At 36.9% G+C, this 18,866-nt stretch overlaps 1 protein-coding gene across 1 annotated transcript; it reads right to left on the reverse strand.

The window, feature by feature from the left end:
- Positions 1 to 7,335: 7,335 nt before the first annotated feature.
- Positions 7,336 to 11,012, reverse strand: LOC144363132 (uncharacterized). The gene is made up of 2 exons (XM_078014057.2): positions 10,519 to 11,012; positions 7,336 to 8,634 (listed from the first exon to the last, which is right to left on the reverse strand). Exons 1-2 carry the CDS (start codon positions 10,940 to 10,942, stop codon positions 8,567 to 8,569), a joined length of 492 nt encoding a protein of 163 aa, XP_077870183.1. The 5' UTR covers positions 10,943 to 11,012; the 3' UTR covers positions 7,336 to 8,566.
- Between the last annotated feature and the right edge of the window lie 7,854 nt (positions 11,013 to 18,866).

The raw sequence follows: 18,866 nt of genomic DNA on the forward strand, positions 1-18,866 counted from the left end.
TAATGGCTGCACTGATCGCTACGAGACTCGGTAAACTCGTACTGAATGCTCTATCGGACAAATTCAATATAACTGAACATTTCCTGTGGTCCGACAGTCAAGCGACCTTGCATTGGATTAATAGCAGTAAGAAGTTGCCAGTATTTGTTCAAAATAGAGTGCAAGAAATACGCGACTTCACACAAGAATATAAATACTGTCCAACCGTGGACAATCCCGCGGACTTACTAACGAGAGGTATATCAGCTAATGACCTCCGTTCAAACCCCAAATGGAATTATGGGCCGTCATGGTTACCAGATCAACAAATGTGGCCAACATGGGATGTAAACAATGCTACTCAACTACATGTCAACATCATGAAGGAAGATGACGACCTCGTCAACCCGGATACTACTTCGCCAGTCATCAACGCACAAACCGCTCGTGAAGCGACTGATGAAAGTGACAACGGCGTTCAACGCATTATTGACATCATCCAGCGATGACACAACGCAACCCACTGCCACAGATGGTATCACTAACATGCATGATGAAATCAACATGTCTACCAGTGGAAGTACAGATGATAACACACCATTGCCACAACGCAGATCACATCGTGACGCCGCAGCTGCCGCCAACGTCAGACTCAAAGATTTAATCTGAACTTTAGTGAAAATCGCACTAGATCAGAAGTTTACAAGTTCAATTTGTGTTCCCCTGAACTTGAAAAAAAATAACTAGTAATTATTAGTGAACTCTTTTATCAATCGTTATTCGTTTATTCTCATATATATATATTATTCCTGAATGTGTACTTTTTCTCAAAGTCGGGAGAATGTCGGAGATTCATAATATATATTTGTATTCGTTTTCATATTGCTAATATTATTATTACATGTCATTTCGCTATAGTTAATTCGTTTACCTTTCGCATGAAGGATTCCTCTGAGTAATTCTCGACCAATTAGAATCATTTAATTTCAGCCAATCATTTTACTCTGTATTGTATCTTTTTCTCCCGCGTACTTCATTTTGTATTTCCCGCTTACGTGTTTTCTCTCACGTTCGATTCGCACCTATATAAAGGGCTAGTTTCGGAGTTTCGGGGCTCCTTATTCATGTGTTACATGTTTCTATGCCAGTTTATCCAGCAATAAACCATACCGTGTTTTGCATCCACATTGACTGTTTATTCTGCCATCAAGTTCAACTGAAGCGTATTATTATACCCCACAAGTGTCAATCATTGGTCTCATATACGCCATCCAATATAAAGAAACTATAATAAACTGTACGACTATCTATTAAGGGAGGGTATTGGCTGGTATTTAGTATATACAATTATACAAGGAATGAAGGCACTGGTGATCTCGCATTTTTCAATCCAGCACAGTTTACATCTTTAGAATGTGTCATGCACCAATCAAAAGACCCACCAATAAGGCTAGGCGTACAGTTTATTATAGTTAATGATCTCCCTGTGCCACAACACGTTGTTTTGATTTGATTTTACTCGCGTAGTAGTACAGTCAAAACAAACTTCGCGCAAGTCGTGGGCGATCCTAATAGCCAGCGACCCCTGACCCTTTTCACGATTGGCCACAATAAAATGATAGACATCTGCGCGACTATTCATTTGCAAATGAAGTACCCGAATCTGGTAAGAAGTCTTACCAGTGAATTGCAGCACCACACAGTCTGGTTTTAGTCTGTTGATGAAGCCACATAAATTGTTTACACAAGTCCTAGTAGATTGTATTATGAATTGTATCATGCTTTTACGGCATTCGCTGGGCGACCACACACAGACCTTTGTGTGGGCCAGTGTACAATATATATGTGTCTAGCTTTCAGAAACTTGTGTTATCATATACAAATTTTCATTATAATCGGCACGTACGGCTACTTTGAAAAGTGGCACAGCTATCCGCCGTCTATTGATGGCGTCTATGCTGGAAGTCTCAGTCAGTAGATGTTCATTCGTGGGGACTTGCACTACATTCGCGCTCATAGATACTGGCTGGTGACCTAGTTTACAAATGATGGCTTAGTGTGTGAAGAATGATTTGTACAAAGGGTCGAGTATAGTTCAGTGTGATACCAGTTACGGCACAGGGGCCATTTCCATGTCATCATTTCTAAAAAATGGACAGTCTTGAAAAAGTCACTAGATATATTGTCTGTGCATAAGCAAATGACGTGCGTTTTGCAGGATTGTTTTGAAGGGGAAACGTTTGTCGGCACTTCACTCGAAATAGATGCATACCGTGCACATTTATGCTTGATGTGTGATATTCTCTGAATATCAAAAAAGCAATAGTTCGAGTAATAAACGTTATCTCAGACATTTCCCCGTCCCTGCAGTTTATTGTCTAAGTGACCCCCCCTCCCCACATTGGCGCATATTATCCGGGTAGTATCGCCCATACACTTGGTTAAACGATGCTTGGGGATTAAGTATGACTGACGCAAATACGCCATATTTGCTACGTTCACACGACAGCATTTTATCGGAGTCCAGGCTAGAGCCGGCTCGAGCCAGCAAAAATGGCCGTGTGAACGCGTTCGGCTCGAGTCAAGTTCGGCTCCACTAAACCCTCGATAGGGTTGAGTCCCGACATGGCTCCGATCGTGTAAACGCATTATCCGATTCATAAACCAACATAACATGAATCCATGCACAAATAACAAATAATGAACAATTGGATTATACGTATTGTTCTAAGTTTGTGGAATTTCAGAATTGCTTGACTTCGTGGAACTAAAGTAAATTAACGTTATTTGGTCATTTTGTTTTCGGTCACAGAATAAGTGACTGTGGATATGTGCGACATATCGCATGGCATATATATATATATATATATATATGAAGTCTTGATTGGTCGAGAAATATAAAACATTTGGCGCCGGAGTAGCATTGATTAAAAAATGTGAATAACATCTTAGTGCACAATACTTTATCTGGGATTTGTATATGTCAAGTTTGAATATAACGTTCCGGGAATGTTCGAGTTGCAGGTATGAATGTAAAGACTAACGGAAGTGACTACGAACATAAATTTCGACCGAGCGAATACTAGAACCTTAAGGTAGCGGGACTATTATTTGCATACTTGTTTTCATCTTCTAATTGTGACTAAATGACTACAAATAGACCCAGGAAAGTATATATTTTTAGAATCGCCAGACTTCAAGCTTTTCACAAGTGTATTTTGCATGCCCGTATCTGCATTCTACGACGCATTACTCAATCAAAGGTGAAAAATTACTTTTTCTGTAAAAAAAAAATAATTACGCATTTATGCTGGCGATAAGAAGTATTCTTTTCACTTTTCCTATTTGTTCAATAGTCTGGTAAATTGAATGTGTCTGGTCAGTTTTATTCAAGCAACGCGTTTTAAAAAATAGTGTGCTGAATTTCAATTACTGTTTTAGTCGCATTGCCCCCAACTCAAACCACAACTCGTTGGTAAATAATCGATGAAATAGTTTGTCTGGACACATTCAAGTTCCTCTCATTGTCACCTTAAAGCTGTGAAAATTTGGTGTTAATCCGGCGATAATAAGTGTACGTTATTTTTTGTTAAAGACCTTGTATTTTTAAAAACATAAACTCCTAGAAAACGTCCATGAAGTAACAGCAAAGATTTTCAAGCTTGTTTATCGGCACAATCAATTTGTTTTCCCTTCAAGGTCTGTTTTAACATGTGTAGGAACATCCAAATGTGTAAGGCTATTGGAAACCAAAATCAAAGAAAGCTTAGAAAGAACTCCCATGTGCTGAGAGTATTGGAGACACATTAAATATAATTCGAAATTACTTAGCTGAAAACTAATTATGCAAATCAGAAAATTAATATGACCAGATTTGAGTGTAAAACTAATGAGGTCTGCGCAATGTAACAGAAAATCTATGTCTCCAAGTTTAATTGAAATGTGATTAGAACCAAAAAATTATGAATTATTATGCTTATTAGGGAATTAATATGAACAGATTTTTACCCCAAACTAATTAGGTTTGTACATTGTCCTAGAGCATCTTTGTACTAAGTTTCATTGAAATGGAATAATTAGCACCGTGAAAACTCCAAAATTTCGACCCCTCTAAAAATTTGACCGCCTATTTATTTGCCGGGTTTCGGTGTTTTATTTACCTCCAAATTTTCGACTCCACTAAAAATTGCCGACTCATTCTTATTCGAAAATTGCGACCAGTTTTAGTTTTCCCCCAAACGAAAAAAAAAACAATGTGAGCGTTCAAACGGGACCTTCCTCAAAGGCATGAATCCGGGTTTCTGATTGACTGAGAGATTTTTATTTTATTGGTAACGAAAATATATTCTAAATAAACGAAGTTTCAAATAAAAACGAACACAAAAATCTCGGCATGCTGCGTTTCTGAATTGTTGATTATTACTGTACTCAGTAGTGATTATAATAATGTACACAAAATAAATTTGTTGAATGGTTATGAAATACAAATAAAAGTCAACTTAGTTTCATCGTAAGCGAATGATTCCGGTCTCGTATAAACGTTTGATGCTGTAGGATATCCGCCATGTTCTCTTAGGTCAAATAGGTCAAATCGCTAATTAACCAATCAAAAAGCTGGATGATGCGAAAACGGCATGATTTTTTTTAAATAAAAAAATTAGTTGTTTTTAAAAAATAAACTGGTCATCTGAAGAATAATTTAACATTGTTCACAGTGATAACAGCTCATTCTCGAAAGGAAGCTTACCCGCTCACGCTAGTCACGATAAAAATCATACACGTGTACTCTTGAATAGACAGACGTCAATGACTACGGTAAAACTTAGACTCTATTTTAGCCGGCAGGATTGATTGAAATGTCCGAAAAATGACGCCAAAATACACCTTAAAAGTCCCATTTTATTTTCTTAAATCCCATTATATTTTTTAATCCAAGGGCGAATTTACGGCAGAATTTGGTCCCTCAAATCACCGGTACGGTGCTCAAATAAGGGACACGTGAGCTTTGATTCTAACCGGATACATTGCACTGGGTCGGGGAGATCGTTTGCTAAACTTCCATGTATCTTTTGTCCAATGGGTACCTGTACTTCGAACATTCGCAAGTTTTCCTAGGTAGTGCGAGACAGCTTTGTCTTTTGACCTATTAGTTTTGTGCTGACCTCTTCTCCGCGTCTTGATGTTTTGTTTTGCTTGTCATAATACTCACTGATTGATGACTTTGTTTAGATTTTGAGTTACAACTCGGCCACGACCTTTGCTTTTACCGTGAAACATGAGGAAGTTTACGTCAATTGACGGACATTGCATTTTTTAAAAACTAATGAAGCACACTGTCTATCATCCCCATTTTTTTTTGCTGATTTCTATTCTGAAAAATTCGACCGTCCGAAAATGCACCTTAATTTTGACTCTAAAAACACGTCACATTTCTAACACAAATTATTTAAAACCAGTCGAAATTTTGGAGTTTTTACGGTACTTTAGATATCAGTGTGAAAGATTAAAATTGGTTAATTATGCAAATTAGGTAATTAATATGTACAGATTTTAACCCACAATTATTCAGGTCTGTCTATTGTCCTACAGCATCCATGTACATTCATTGATATGTGATGTATAGTACCTGAGATATCAGTGTGAAAGTTGGTTAATTATGCAAATTAGGTGATTAATATGCACAAATATTTACCGGAAACTAATTGGGTCTGCATAATTCTAGATTCATTGAAATATGATGATTAGTACTTTAGATATCAGTAGAAAAGCTGAAAATTAATTATGCAAATTAGGTAATTAATATGCACAATTATTTACCCTAAAACTAATCAGGTCTCTGCATAGTCCTAAAGGATCTATGTACCAAGTTTCATTGAAATGCGATGATTAGTACTTGAGATACCCGTGGAAAAGCTGAAAATTAACTAATTATGCAAATTAGGTGATTAATATGCACAAATATTTATCGAAAACAATCAATCTCTGCATAGTCCGTGAGTATGTAAGTACCAAGTTTCATTGAAATGTAATGCTAACTACTTATATCAAATGCTGAAAATTAATTAATTATGCAAATTAGGTAATTAATATGTACTGATATTACCATAAAAACTATCAGGTCTGTGCAGTGTCGTATGACATCTATGTACCAAGTTTCATTGAAATGTGATGATTAGTACTTGAGATATCAGTGGAAAAACCGAAAATTGACTAATCATTATGCAAATTAGGTAATTAGTATCCACGGATTATTACCAAAAACTAATCAAAACCTAGCATTAGTTCAGAGCATCTATGTACCAAGTTTCATCAAAATCCAATGAGTGGTTGTTTAGATATCAGTGGAACAGTCATGGAACCACTAAAAAATAGCTAATTATCATGCAAATTAGGTAATTAATATGCACGGATTTTTACCAAAAATTAATCAAATCTGCGCATATGTTCAGAGCATCTATGTACCAAGTTTCATCAAAATCCAATGAGTGGTTCTTTAGATATCAGTGGAACAGTCATAGAACAGCTAAAAATTAGCTAATTATCATGCAAATTAGGTAATTAACGAGCATGGATTTTTACCAAAACCTAATCAAATCTGCGCATTGGCCCAGAGCATCTATGCACCAAGTTTCATCAAAAACCGATGTATGGTTCTTGAGATAGCAGTGGAACAGTCGGACACACATACACACATACACACACACATACACACATACACACATACACAACACACATACACACATACACACATACACACATACAGACACACTAACTGCAAAGACTCCCATTTTGTGCTTCGCACATGGGAGTCAAAAATAAAGGAATGGGATAGCTATAATTGGATAAATTCGGCATATGAAAACATCAAAATCAATGATTTTTTTCAGTGGCTGTGTGACCTTGTGTCTGACACATTCATATGCAAATGACTAATCTGTGAAACAAATAGGGGCGGGGACAAACCACTCAAATGTTTGGAAACACTAATTGTGTGTCAGATAGCTACTTATAACACATCCTAACCTTGCTTTGTCTTGAGTTTATCTTTGAAACTTATAGGCACACAAATTAAACCTGTGTTGTTGATTTTGGAAAACACTACTGAGGCTGCCTTGCTTCCCTTCAGAAAATCTACATTTTAACTTACATGACATTCTATGTTATGTTGACTTTATCACATGAAAGTTTATAGTGCATTTCATCAATTAATAAATAAATGTGAAAATCATAATTTTCAACACAAATAATAGTCTCGCTACCTTAATATTGCAATACCTATTTTAAATGTTCATGCAATACAATGACGTCACTATCTTAATCGCCCATATTCTGGTAACCAATGAAACAGACATCGTATATTATATCAAATGAAATATATTTCAATGTAGAATTTATGAAAACAAATTATAGAAAGGGGTCAGTTTTTTAAGATATCGTTATTATTGTTTATTGTGGACGTTCTTCACATATATAAATAAAGCTCATGAAATACAATTATGGAAATTTACTCAAAATATACACAACACCAGCTTGTTACAGATCAAACTAAAAGTATATTTTTACAATAATAATATATTCTGAAATGAAGTCTAAAATTGGATTTCACATTGAATTATGCTAATTGATATTATCAATAAGACTAGTCGTTCAAATTGTTATTTTCATGTGTGCCATACAATCTTGAATGTGATAATTTTCATGCATAAGTTAAACAGTGTCATAGTAACTTAATTTCTGTATATGAGAAACATGCGGTAATGAAATTAATTACAATATAATAATACAATTCTGGGGAGCAATATTATATATTATTATACATCTGTCACCGTAACGCCATAAGTTATAGTGTGCCGTAATTTTGCGGTATTTCACGGGGTAATTTCATCCTACCATATTAGGAAATGCGAATTCAAAGTATGGAATAATTACGCGCGTAAGCATGGCTGCCACCATGGTTTGACCGGACTCTATACAAAGAAGTTCGCTGATTCTGTTCTAAGCGTTTTAAATTTCGGCATTCCCATGATGTATCCTTGGTAGGAAAAGATGTATAATAATAAGGTTATTACGAAGATACCTCTAAGTATGCGCTGCGCGTCGGTCGATACTCCCACTGTACTGTCTTCGTGCATACTTTGAGGTATCTTCGTAATAACCTTATATTATTATAATAATAAATGCAGGGGAATATTTTATTTTCAGATATTCTCATATTAATCATGAAAAATCTTGTACAAATAATGTATACACATTTATTGGCACTTCGACTCAAGACTAACATATACCATGTCTAAAAACGGACATGTGAGTAAACGATAAATATGATAAACTTTGTTATTGATTATTTACAATTTCCACCATTATATGTTACACAAAAACCAGATGTGGCTTATTCAATATTTACTTCGTCGATGTAAATGCCGGAGTTACACATTTTAGCATAAGCAAGTAAATGCCAATAACAGTGATTAATTTATGTTATGGTTGTTACGTATGGTGGATATTTGAATATTGGTGATTAACGTTGTCATCGTAACAAGTATGTCCAGAGCATCTATAGTCACAAACCATCTATTGGGGTGGTAGGTTAATAGTAATAGTCATCACTGCTGGTATAACTGTCATCATCATAACTTTCGTATTCTGAATAATTATCTATAGTAAAAACAATTGAACATAAAACAAAAGTAAATACTTGACGAACGTTTCATCATTATTAAATCATCACATTCATCGCGTATCACATGACGTATACAACGTGTTTACTAAATTTTATTTACATGTAAGTCAAACTACACATTCAAACTAGTGTTCGACTTTGCTGAGGAGTTTATTATAATCTTCCAAACACATATTTAAAGGGCGGCAGCCGTCGTGCGGCGTCATGTTCGATATGGGACTCATAGCGACGTATACAACGCGTGTAAAATACATTGTTTATTTACATGAAATTCAAACACGTGCTGCGCGACGACCACCGCGCTTTATGTGATTGGTCTTGGCTTTTTACTGAAATAATTAAGATATGTTTGAGATGACCCAGAAATACCACACAGAATTACATATGACAGTATGGTTAATATATTGTACAATGATTACATAATTTGTTGATGGTCACTTCAATTTACTATCAATTGACCTAATTCGTAAGTGGTCGCGCCGAGATCTCGCAGCAAGCGAGAGAGTAAGTTTTGTTTTGTTTTTACGCAAAATAGTGTTTCTTTCTCCTCTTTTTCTTCGTTATATATCTAAAATTGTCTTCAACTTGCCAATTAGTACGCCCGATTACGGTTTGAAGGGTTGACACAAATTCTAGGTCAGCCACTGAAGACGGCAACCATCAATTTTCTAGTGCATCTTTTTTGAATCCTGAATTACCGGAGTGTATTTATTACGTTCTATATCCTTGCCGATTTCACTTGTACAGCAGCACCTACCTCTGCCTAGTATCATTCACAATTGGGACATGCTTTAAAACCAAGAAAATGCCATGGTATATCGTCTATTTAATCACGTATCGTCCAATCAAAACGACTTATTCAGGCAAATAATTGTCTGTAGTATTTAATTTACTGCATATTGAGACCACAATTTAAAGGCCCTGCTTTAGTGCTAATCTGTTTTTTTTTTTTTTAAATTTGACGAATACGTGATGGCCTAAGCGAAAATATAATGCGCGCAGTACAAATGAACGGCCTGACATCAGTGTATCGGCCACCACTTTCGTTTAAGTAAAGCGGGAGGGACGCGTATGTCACGTATGCCTTTAGCCTGACAAGTTGGCGTAGGTGGCGCCCTGGACTGCTGCGTTGGTGGGGATCGCAGCAGTCCAGGGCGCCACCTACGCCAACTTGTGGTGGGGATCGCAGCAGTCCAGGGCGCCACCTACGCCAACTTGTCAGGCTAGTATGCCTTGTATGTCACAACTTCATAGTGGGTGTGATCGTACGTTGCTTTTTGTTTGTCATGGTGCAAAACATGTACATGCGCTTTGGACGGATATCTTTGTAAATTACTGTAGAATACATTATTTTCGCTTGGAATTTATTTTCGCTATTTTCGCTGAATGGATGATTCCGTGAAAATAAAATCCAGCAAATATACTTTTTTTCCTTTATTTCACATTAAATTCATCAAAAATCAGTGAAAATAAGTTCCATACAAAACGCCCAAAAAGCCTTTTCAGCGAAAATTAATTCCAGCGAAAATAAAGTATTCCACAGTACGTATCATATCGTTTGGGAATTCCCATGACGTCATTTTCAGTTTGCCTATCAAAAGAATTGTCATCGGCGTTTATGGACAATATCCGGGTTGAAAATACCGCATTTACAGACGGAATAGGACACGAATCGCCTATATAGTTGTAAATACTGTGTGATTAATTATTCGGTGTAATTATTACCATTGACCAAAATGAGTAAATTAAATATCAGATTAGGAAAATCTCGAAAAATGTACATGAATCGCACACACTTTGAATGATTTGAAAACATTGCCACGAAGATAAAATTCTCCCCATTACCCAATCGTACTTACCACTGCTGTATTCATCATCGCTTGACGACGTGTCTTCGTTTCTCCATTGTTGAATAATATTTCCAAGATTACCAACGAAGCTTTTGTCTTTGCGGACAGTGACAGATTTACCCATATTTGTACTGCTGTTTTTACGACGTACACTTCTCCAGGGGATTCTGTCTAGCTCAGATACTTGTAAAGTGTCGACGACTCCCTGCTTTTGAAGACGTTTAAAAAGATACAGTCGGCGGTGACCTGAGTGTACGTACCATTTTCCACGTTCTTCCCACCAAAATACTGTTATCGTGCGAATATCTTCCGGTAAGAGATCACCGTACAATAAGTCCCGAAACGTATCTAACAGTGGAGTGCCGTCCCGAAAGTCCGAACTGATTGAGTCTTGCAGATAGTTAATTTCCGACGGATGGAGTTCAACATACATGATTGTTTTCCAAATCAGAGACCAAGCGTTATAAATTGAGAATCAGCACGCTCCGTAGCTTGCTACAGGTACAATATGCCGTCAGAACTAAAAATAAGGTTATCCGCATGCGCAGTTTGAATTATTGTGTTCCATTCGCCTGGGGGCGTCATTTTGTACACACAAACATCTGATAAATACTCGGAAGAGGTGATGTTTTAACTGTTAAGAAACGAGGATACTAAAGTGAAAGAAATAAGTTGTTAATGCTTGTGATCAAATGTGAATTTTCAGGAAAGTTGGAAGATTTTCCCGTAGGGCTGACGACATTTTCTCCAAATATTTAAGAATGCAACTCAGGTTTGTTCTTAACTTTCAAGGGACCATTAAACATCATTTATTATTGTTTATTGATTACGTGTTTGTTGTTGTGACGCAATGCGAATTAAAATTATTTTTTTTAAATCAAATAATTGTAATAAAAGTCAGAACTACTGACTCTTAAATGTGAACGAATGTCTCTCTAAGAATATTTTTATTTTTTTCTAACATGCTTTTAAAAATATAACTACAAACAATGAACCGTGTGTTTCCCAGCGGCTATGGTATAATTAAATATAACAAAAAAAACTTGATAATTAGGTCACATATCTTCTCAGACACCATAAATTTAGTAATGGTTGCATGTCCCTATTTGCTACAGTATTTGAGATATTACAGTTATGTTTATTTGTGAGATCACGTGGTACCATATATATATACAATGGATATATATATATATATATATATATATATATATATCCATTGTCTTTATCATAGCACTGGTTGCATTGTTCGAGATACTACTGTTATGTATATTAACGAGGTCACATGATTATATATGGTCATGTGATATTTCTTTAATATTTCTCTCAATATTAAAATTATGCATAATAATACTACTACTACTACTACTACTACTACTACTACTACTACTACTACTACTACTACTACTAATAATAATAATAATAATAATAATAATAATAATAATAATAATAATAATAATAATAATAAATTAATTAGATATGGGCATTGTATAAGAGCTTATATCTACAATGTTTCATTGAAATGAAATAATTTGTGATAGTAAACAATCTGAAAATATGATTATTATGCAAATTATGTAGTTAATATGCATGGAAACATTTCAAAACCTAATCACATATGTGCATTATCTCGAAGCACATACATATCAAATTTATTCGGAATATATACATACATACATAGATACACACACATATACAGACAGGATAAACCCATGGTGTCAATAAAAAAAAAAGTGGTACAATAAAAGACGAGACTATGATCGGGGAGGGCGCTGCAGAACAAACATTTATATTAAGGCATACCGCAGTTTTAGGTTACAATTTTTATATTTAGCCAATTAGAGGTTTTCCTGCAAATTGTGTACGTGACCAAGTTCTTATCCGTGTATATCAAGTGCATACGACAGGTTTTGCGTCATTCTAACAACGACAAGAAGTGGAGGAAAATTATGATTTTACTGAACTAACTATGAAACCGCATAAAAGTCACCGACGCATCGACCCCCATTGACCATGCAAGCACACACCGAACAAAGGCTCCAGCACCTGTTCAGCTCCACGTAGCAGCCCAGCGTCAACTCACAGAACTGTGAATAGCCGGAAATTGAATTACCAACACTTTCGGGCAATGACACGTACAAGTATACAATTCATGATGATAAAATACATTGAGACATTCAACGATTCGCATATCACACGTTTTCCGCTCACATACGTGAATTACGCCCAAGCGCTCGCACTTCTCAGCGAACGTTACGGACGGAAAGACATGATTATTTCCGCTCACATGGAAGCTCTTTGGCAACTGTAGTGGCCCGCCGATGATGTTATGAGTTCACTGCAATGCAATCATACGCTAGAGTCCCATATGTACGCAGACTACAAGCATCGGGGGAAGATGAATCCACGTAGTAGGCGATCTACTAGTTCCCATGATACTACGTAAGTTGCCTAACAACATTAGCACACAAATTTCTAGAATGCATGGCAACAAAGCCTGGAATATTGTCTACCTAAGAAAGCCATTACGGTCGAGATACATGCTTTATAAGCAGGCTTGCAGACTTGAGCAATGAAGGCCCAACTCTTGGCGGTCAAATGTCACGACTCTCAATAACTGCTTTCCAGGCATCTACTTTCAGATACGTAAGCAATGGCATACAGTGAGACAATGTTTATTTTGCTAAGGTTTACACAATCCCAGCGACTGAACAATAATCGGCGAGCCGAAAACGAGACTTCATATAGTAGAGAGGGAAAATTATGCCATAATCGGAAGTGACACTAAAACCAAAAACTGTACTGCGTGAGACTGCCCTGACACAGTAGTAGTATATTGATGGTTCTAATTTCAGTATTGGCAAGAGTTGGCGGCGTTGTTTGACATATTAGTATATGCTGTCAGCAGACTAGATCTAAATGTTAGTTTATAATTGACCCCGTGCGAACCTAGCCATGTGTAACTATTTAAGCAACTGTCTACCATTAATAACTGCAGTCTTGACACATAAATTGACCTCCCGAGTTAGCAGTTGATAGATACAAAGCAACCCCCGGACGGAAGTGTGTGTGTTTCGTCTAGAAAGTATGACGTTATATGCTTGTGCGGGTATTTGAATAATTTCTAGCAACGACTATTAGTTAAATAATAACACATGCTTGTGAGGGTAATATCACGATTTGTTGCCTGCCCAAGGGATGGTGGTCATGACCAGGATATTGATGATGCCAGAGCCGAAGGCGAGGGCATCATCAATATTATGGTCATGACCAACAGCCCGAGGGCAGACAAGAAATCGTGATATTGCCCGAATAACCATGTGTTATTTATTTTATCACATCGAACAGACATCCACCATGACAATCACAGCTACCATACATCACTCACACCCGCTCTCCCACAAAATAACAACACTTATATTTGAAGTATGCAATATTATATTTTATCTATTATAACAAGTTTCACATTACTCAATAACATATATACATTGTTTGCTGAAAAAAACAACGAAATACACTCAGTAAATGTTATTTTCAGCCATGGATACTCTTTTTAGTAGAACCGTGTTTCAGCAGTGTGAATCACTCAAATTATCGAGAATAACATTTTTGAAATGAATTGAGAAATTCTCAAACGCAAGTTATTTGATCACTCTACAGATAAAAATGTCAGAGTGCCATGAAAATGACTGAAATTACCTTCTCACGAACGTACCACACCTATTCACAAGCCACACAGCTTTGTTTAGAGCGTTTTCGGTTAGCATCGGCGTGGAACGCGTAGAAATGCTTACAGCGTAGAACGCGCTACAGCGACCCCGGCTGCGACGTTTCAGTGGCGGCTTTGCCGTACATTTTTGCTCCATATAAAAAATACCCTATACATCAAAACAGAGTATCTTACTTAATATCCATTCTGGCACGTTCACTGTCTATTTCGGATGGCTAAAGTTCCTTCAAAACCCTGAAAGCAACAGCGGCCAGAGCAGCCCCAGTGCAGCGAACGACAATTTGTTATGCGCAGTATCGTTGCGCAGTAGTTTCAGTGACGTCATCCATGTGATATACCCATGTAATATCCACTTGGCGGGCAATATGCCATGTAATATCCATTGTTATTCAATGTCATGTGACCGAGTCTCAACCAATCACAGCATGCGTAACAAAAGTGAGATGTGATAAACTGAATTATTGTGTTGTTATCAGAGTTAACGGGCTTGGATCCGCGAAGTAGAGACAAAATGAATAACCAAAACGATCCCGATCGAGTGACCAAGTTACTTGTGATTTTGTTAACTGCTCCCATTCACCAATGTGATTAAATGTGAGAAGTCCTGATTTGGTGTAAAATTGTTTAATCATATGTTGAAATGGTACTGTAAGAGGCACGCCAAAAGTAGCACCTTGAACTTGCTCAGTTCCTGTACTTGACATAGAATAACATGCGGATAAGTTGGCTAGTGCTTTTAAAAAAAAACATCAGTTGTTAACATAACCACACGAGAGTGACTGCAATAAGCGTCATCACCTAACAAATGGGAATTCCTTGTCCCATAAAAAAAATTCTGTCAGAGTTAGAAATAGCTTCTAGACGAAAGGAATGAAAAACTTGTAGTCCTTTAATGTGTATGGACACTGTATTGTTTGATGTACCCAGGACTTATATTTGTAATCATATGCAAGGATTTATACAGATGGTGCGTAGCGGTGTATCCCATAATCTTGCATCTAACGCGATTCACTGCCTAACTGTACTTCCATATTTACCTGTGTATAATATGAACAATGAATACCATTGCAAGTTACACTCTACCGTCTGAACTTATTGGATGGACAATACCATCGCCAACTCAGCTGAAGAAATATGCACAATTAGTTTTATAATGAGAACTCAAAGTGTACGCTACCGTTAGTTTGAGTGGAGTCAATAAACTGAGCTGGTATTTTTTAAGAAAAATTTCATTAGAATGTTATTGTTAATAAACATGTTTGTTCTATTGTTTAAATTACCATTACATATTCACGAGAGTTCTGCCTTCATTCCACGTATTCACTGTCATCTGAAAACACTTGACTACCTATAAAGTCAACACGGTCCCGACTGTTGTTGATGTAGGTTGGCTCAGACAAAATATACGCCAAAATAGAATTCGCAGCTCTGCTTCAGACCCTCGAATGACAATGATCCAACCATCACTCAAAATAATCTAAGCTAATTAGAATATCTATATCAAATGACTGATCAATTGTTACAGAATGGGCCTAGATTGCGTAAATATGGCAAATCAAGTAAGTTAGGTGTCACGTGGTGAGTCAGATTGTTAGATGTGTCAGATATAACAAGAGGTTCTATAGATACAATGTCACCAGTCAGGTTATGCATATGGATCTCACCTTTAAATAGTGTTCTTGAGTACTTGTCCTGATGACCCAATGTTGACAGTCTCTCGATGGCTGGGCTTCGTGTTGATTTTCTCTATATTTGGCTGTAACATGTGTAATGGTTAATCCATCTAATTACTGCTCTTTGTTTGTGTTGTGTTTTTCTTCTTTCATTTATATATATATTCATTTTTATTCAGTTAAGTCATACAATTCAAATTTATTTTCTTAATTCTATTTGTCTTATTTTCTTCTGACTGCAAATGCCCAGACATATGAACAAACTCCATAACAGATCTCGTTTGTGAAATTCTCAAATAATCAGATTAGTCAACTATAGCTAATTAGAGAATTACTTGTATACAGTGATCAAGCCATCTGTGTGCACGCGCCATAAAGTCCTGCCATGAATCTAAATAAAGCATTTTCTGGTTAGTTATTCATGTTTGCGAGAATTGAACGAGATCTTCGGTAATTGAAAAATAAATAATAAAATAACACTAAAATAAATACCACTACGTGAGCCAAATTAATGTAATCAATTATATGTGTCATCTTGACATGGGAATCCGGTCAATGACCTCTTGTGGTTGCGAGTTGGCAGATAATACAACATTTACGAGGAAGCAACTTGTGTCATACACGTATTATTTATAGTCCGTGGAAATTAAATGCAACACATTTTCAGTTTGGAGGGGAACGTGAACTGTCATTACATGCATTGCCCGTAATTCTCGGTATTTGAGTTCGAAGTTTACGCGTATTGGAGATCTGTTACAATGCGTACTTTCCATGGTACTTTCGATGGTCTTCGCGCAGCGCGTGTATTCGAATTTCATGTAAATAAACAATGTATTTTACATTTATAATTTATATTTAACATACGTCGCTGTGAGTCCAATATCCCTGCTGATCTGCACTGGCTCGGAAGATGAATTCTGATTGGCTAAAAAAACAAAAAACTTGTGGCGTTGAATGCACGTTCATTCTCAGTAATGTTATGCAAATTAGAAATTCAAACTAGCTAATCATTTACAACCTTCCGAGCCAGTGCAGATTAGCCCCAATATCGAACAGAACGCGGCACGACGACTGCCGCCTTTTATCTGTAGTTGACAGTTCAATATGAGTAGCATTTTGTTCTGTTTGAATCTTTACTGACACAATACTAAAAATCTTATAATTTTGTATCGATAAATACTCTGTCGTCAAATGAGTGCCGCGTGTTTATCAATACCGGTTGATGATTTGCAGCACTTCATAAATTCATAGTACTCAACGTCAGCATACGTACAGTGCTTTAAGAAAAACCGTTACCAAATTTATCGAATGTTTCGTTTGAAATCAATCGAGAGAACATAATCGACAATAATAATTCGCGTGGTGTAGACACGGTTATCATTGTGAATACAACACTTGACTTTGTAGCCCGACATGTAGGTGCGAGTGACGCCCTCGCCGGCCGAACAAGAGGCCGGTAACTAGTAATGGTTCCGGCATTCTGATTGGTCCGTCACTTTATAGTTGCTTGTTCTATTTCCCTTGGTTACCTGATGTCAGCGTTTACGCTCATGGCCCTAAAGCAGGGGTTTCCTTTTACTCTCGAAAGTTGGACGAGAAATGCCAGAAACATCTTAAATATGCAAGTCTAAGCAGGAAGAATACATGGGCATGGCGTAATGAAGACTTGTTGACAGAAAACTAATATTAGAATGTTTTCAAATTATGTCACTTAGTCACATGACTTTGGGACGGAATCCCGGTCCAGTGGAACAATAACTGCGTCCTACTTGCATTCGCAAAGGACGCCGAGAACCAGTGAACATCAGACCCAATCTCCCAGGCAGAGTTCTATTCCACGAATATATCTCTGCCACCATGCGATATTATGCTTGTCGTTGATTGGTCGATGCGTCACAGCGGTACTACTTTCAAAGGCGCCCAACAAAACATTGCCATGCAAGTGTTCGATTTTCGAACCCGACTAATGTGTACGTGTTGTTTGCATATTTTGGCTGTTTTCAAAGTTAGAAGCTTGTTTTTTTAACTTTCTGTAACACAAATGGTGTGGCAGTAGGACTATTTATTCGTCAATACTAGGAAGTGCTTTCGTTAGTTTGTAATTCTTTGCCTGGCAATCGACAGGATGGTCAGTTTGATGAACCGAGTATCACCTTGGTAATGGTTATTACGCAATGGAATTATTTTGTTTTGTAAATTATAACTATTTCACTGTTTTCAGTGCGTTTGCAAAAAAATTATTATCAGCTATCGATGAAATCTTTTAAAACTAGATTATCAGTAGGAATAAATCAACACAAGATCCCTCTCGAAACAAAAATACGCAAAAAATTGGCGTAGTAAAAGTCTTGTGGTGTTTCACCACAAAATGGCGGTGTGTGGTGGCAGAGATACTTTCGGTGATCTAACCGCAAGGAACTCTGGGAAGGAGAATGCATCAGACCCTCCTAACACCTGGCAAGATCAATACTGCGAATTCACGCATTCTGGCAATGAGTTTTAATGAATTATTCATTTTGGTGGTCATGGTAATCCCGCGTGGAGGGCGCAAATGACGCTAACTTGTCAGGCTACAACAGAATGTCTTTCCTGTGCAAACACTAACTCGCAACCAGGGAGACAAAGCCATGTTTGCATTGTCGACAAAAATCAAAGATTGTTTTCAACAAGATGATAATAAACATAGGGTGGGAATTTGCCCGCACCTTATCACACATTATGTCAACAAACAAATAAACTCTGCCGAGAATGGTTATACTTTGATGGCTGTCACTGTCTAACGTTCCTGCAATTTGATTGGTACTGTCAAAAAAATTTTGGGGGGGGAGTTTTCGAATTTCGAACTTCTCTGATTTCCGTTGTATATTACAATTCATGTTATATTAAAATCCATCTATTCACAACCAAGATCTGATTCTAGAATGATAGATAATTTTTACCATAAAATGACTACAACT

The sequence above is a fragment of the Saccoglossus kowalevskii genome, chromosome 14 (assembly GCF_978046115.1).
Source record: "Saccoglossus kowalevskii chromosome 14, keSacKowa6.1, whole genome shotgun sequence".
NCBI lineage: Eukaryota > Metazoa > Hemichordata > Enteropneusta > Harrimaniidae > Saccoglossus > Saccoglossus kowalevskii.

Bases quoted from the DNA above. Each gene is read 5' to 3' on its own strand.
- LOC144363132 (XM_078014057.2), bottom strand. From the start codon at position 10,942: ATGTATGTTGAACTCCATCCGTCGGAAATTAACTATCTGCAAGACTCA. The intron at 8,635-10,518 runs GTAAGTACGATT...TTTTTACTATAG, and splicing joins CGATGATGAATACAGCAGTG to ATAATTATTCAGAATACGAA.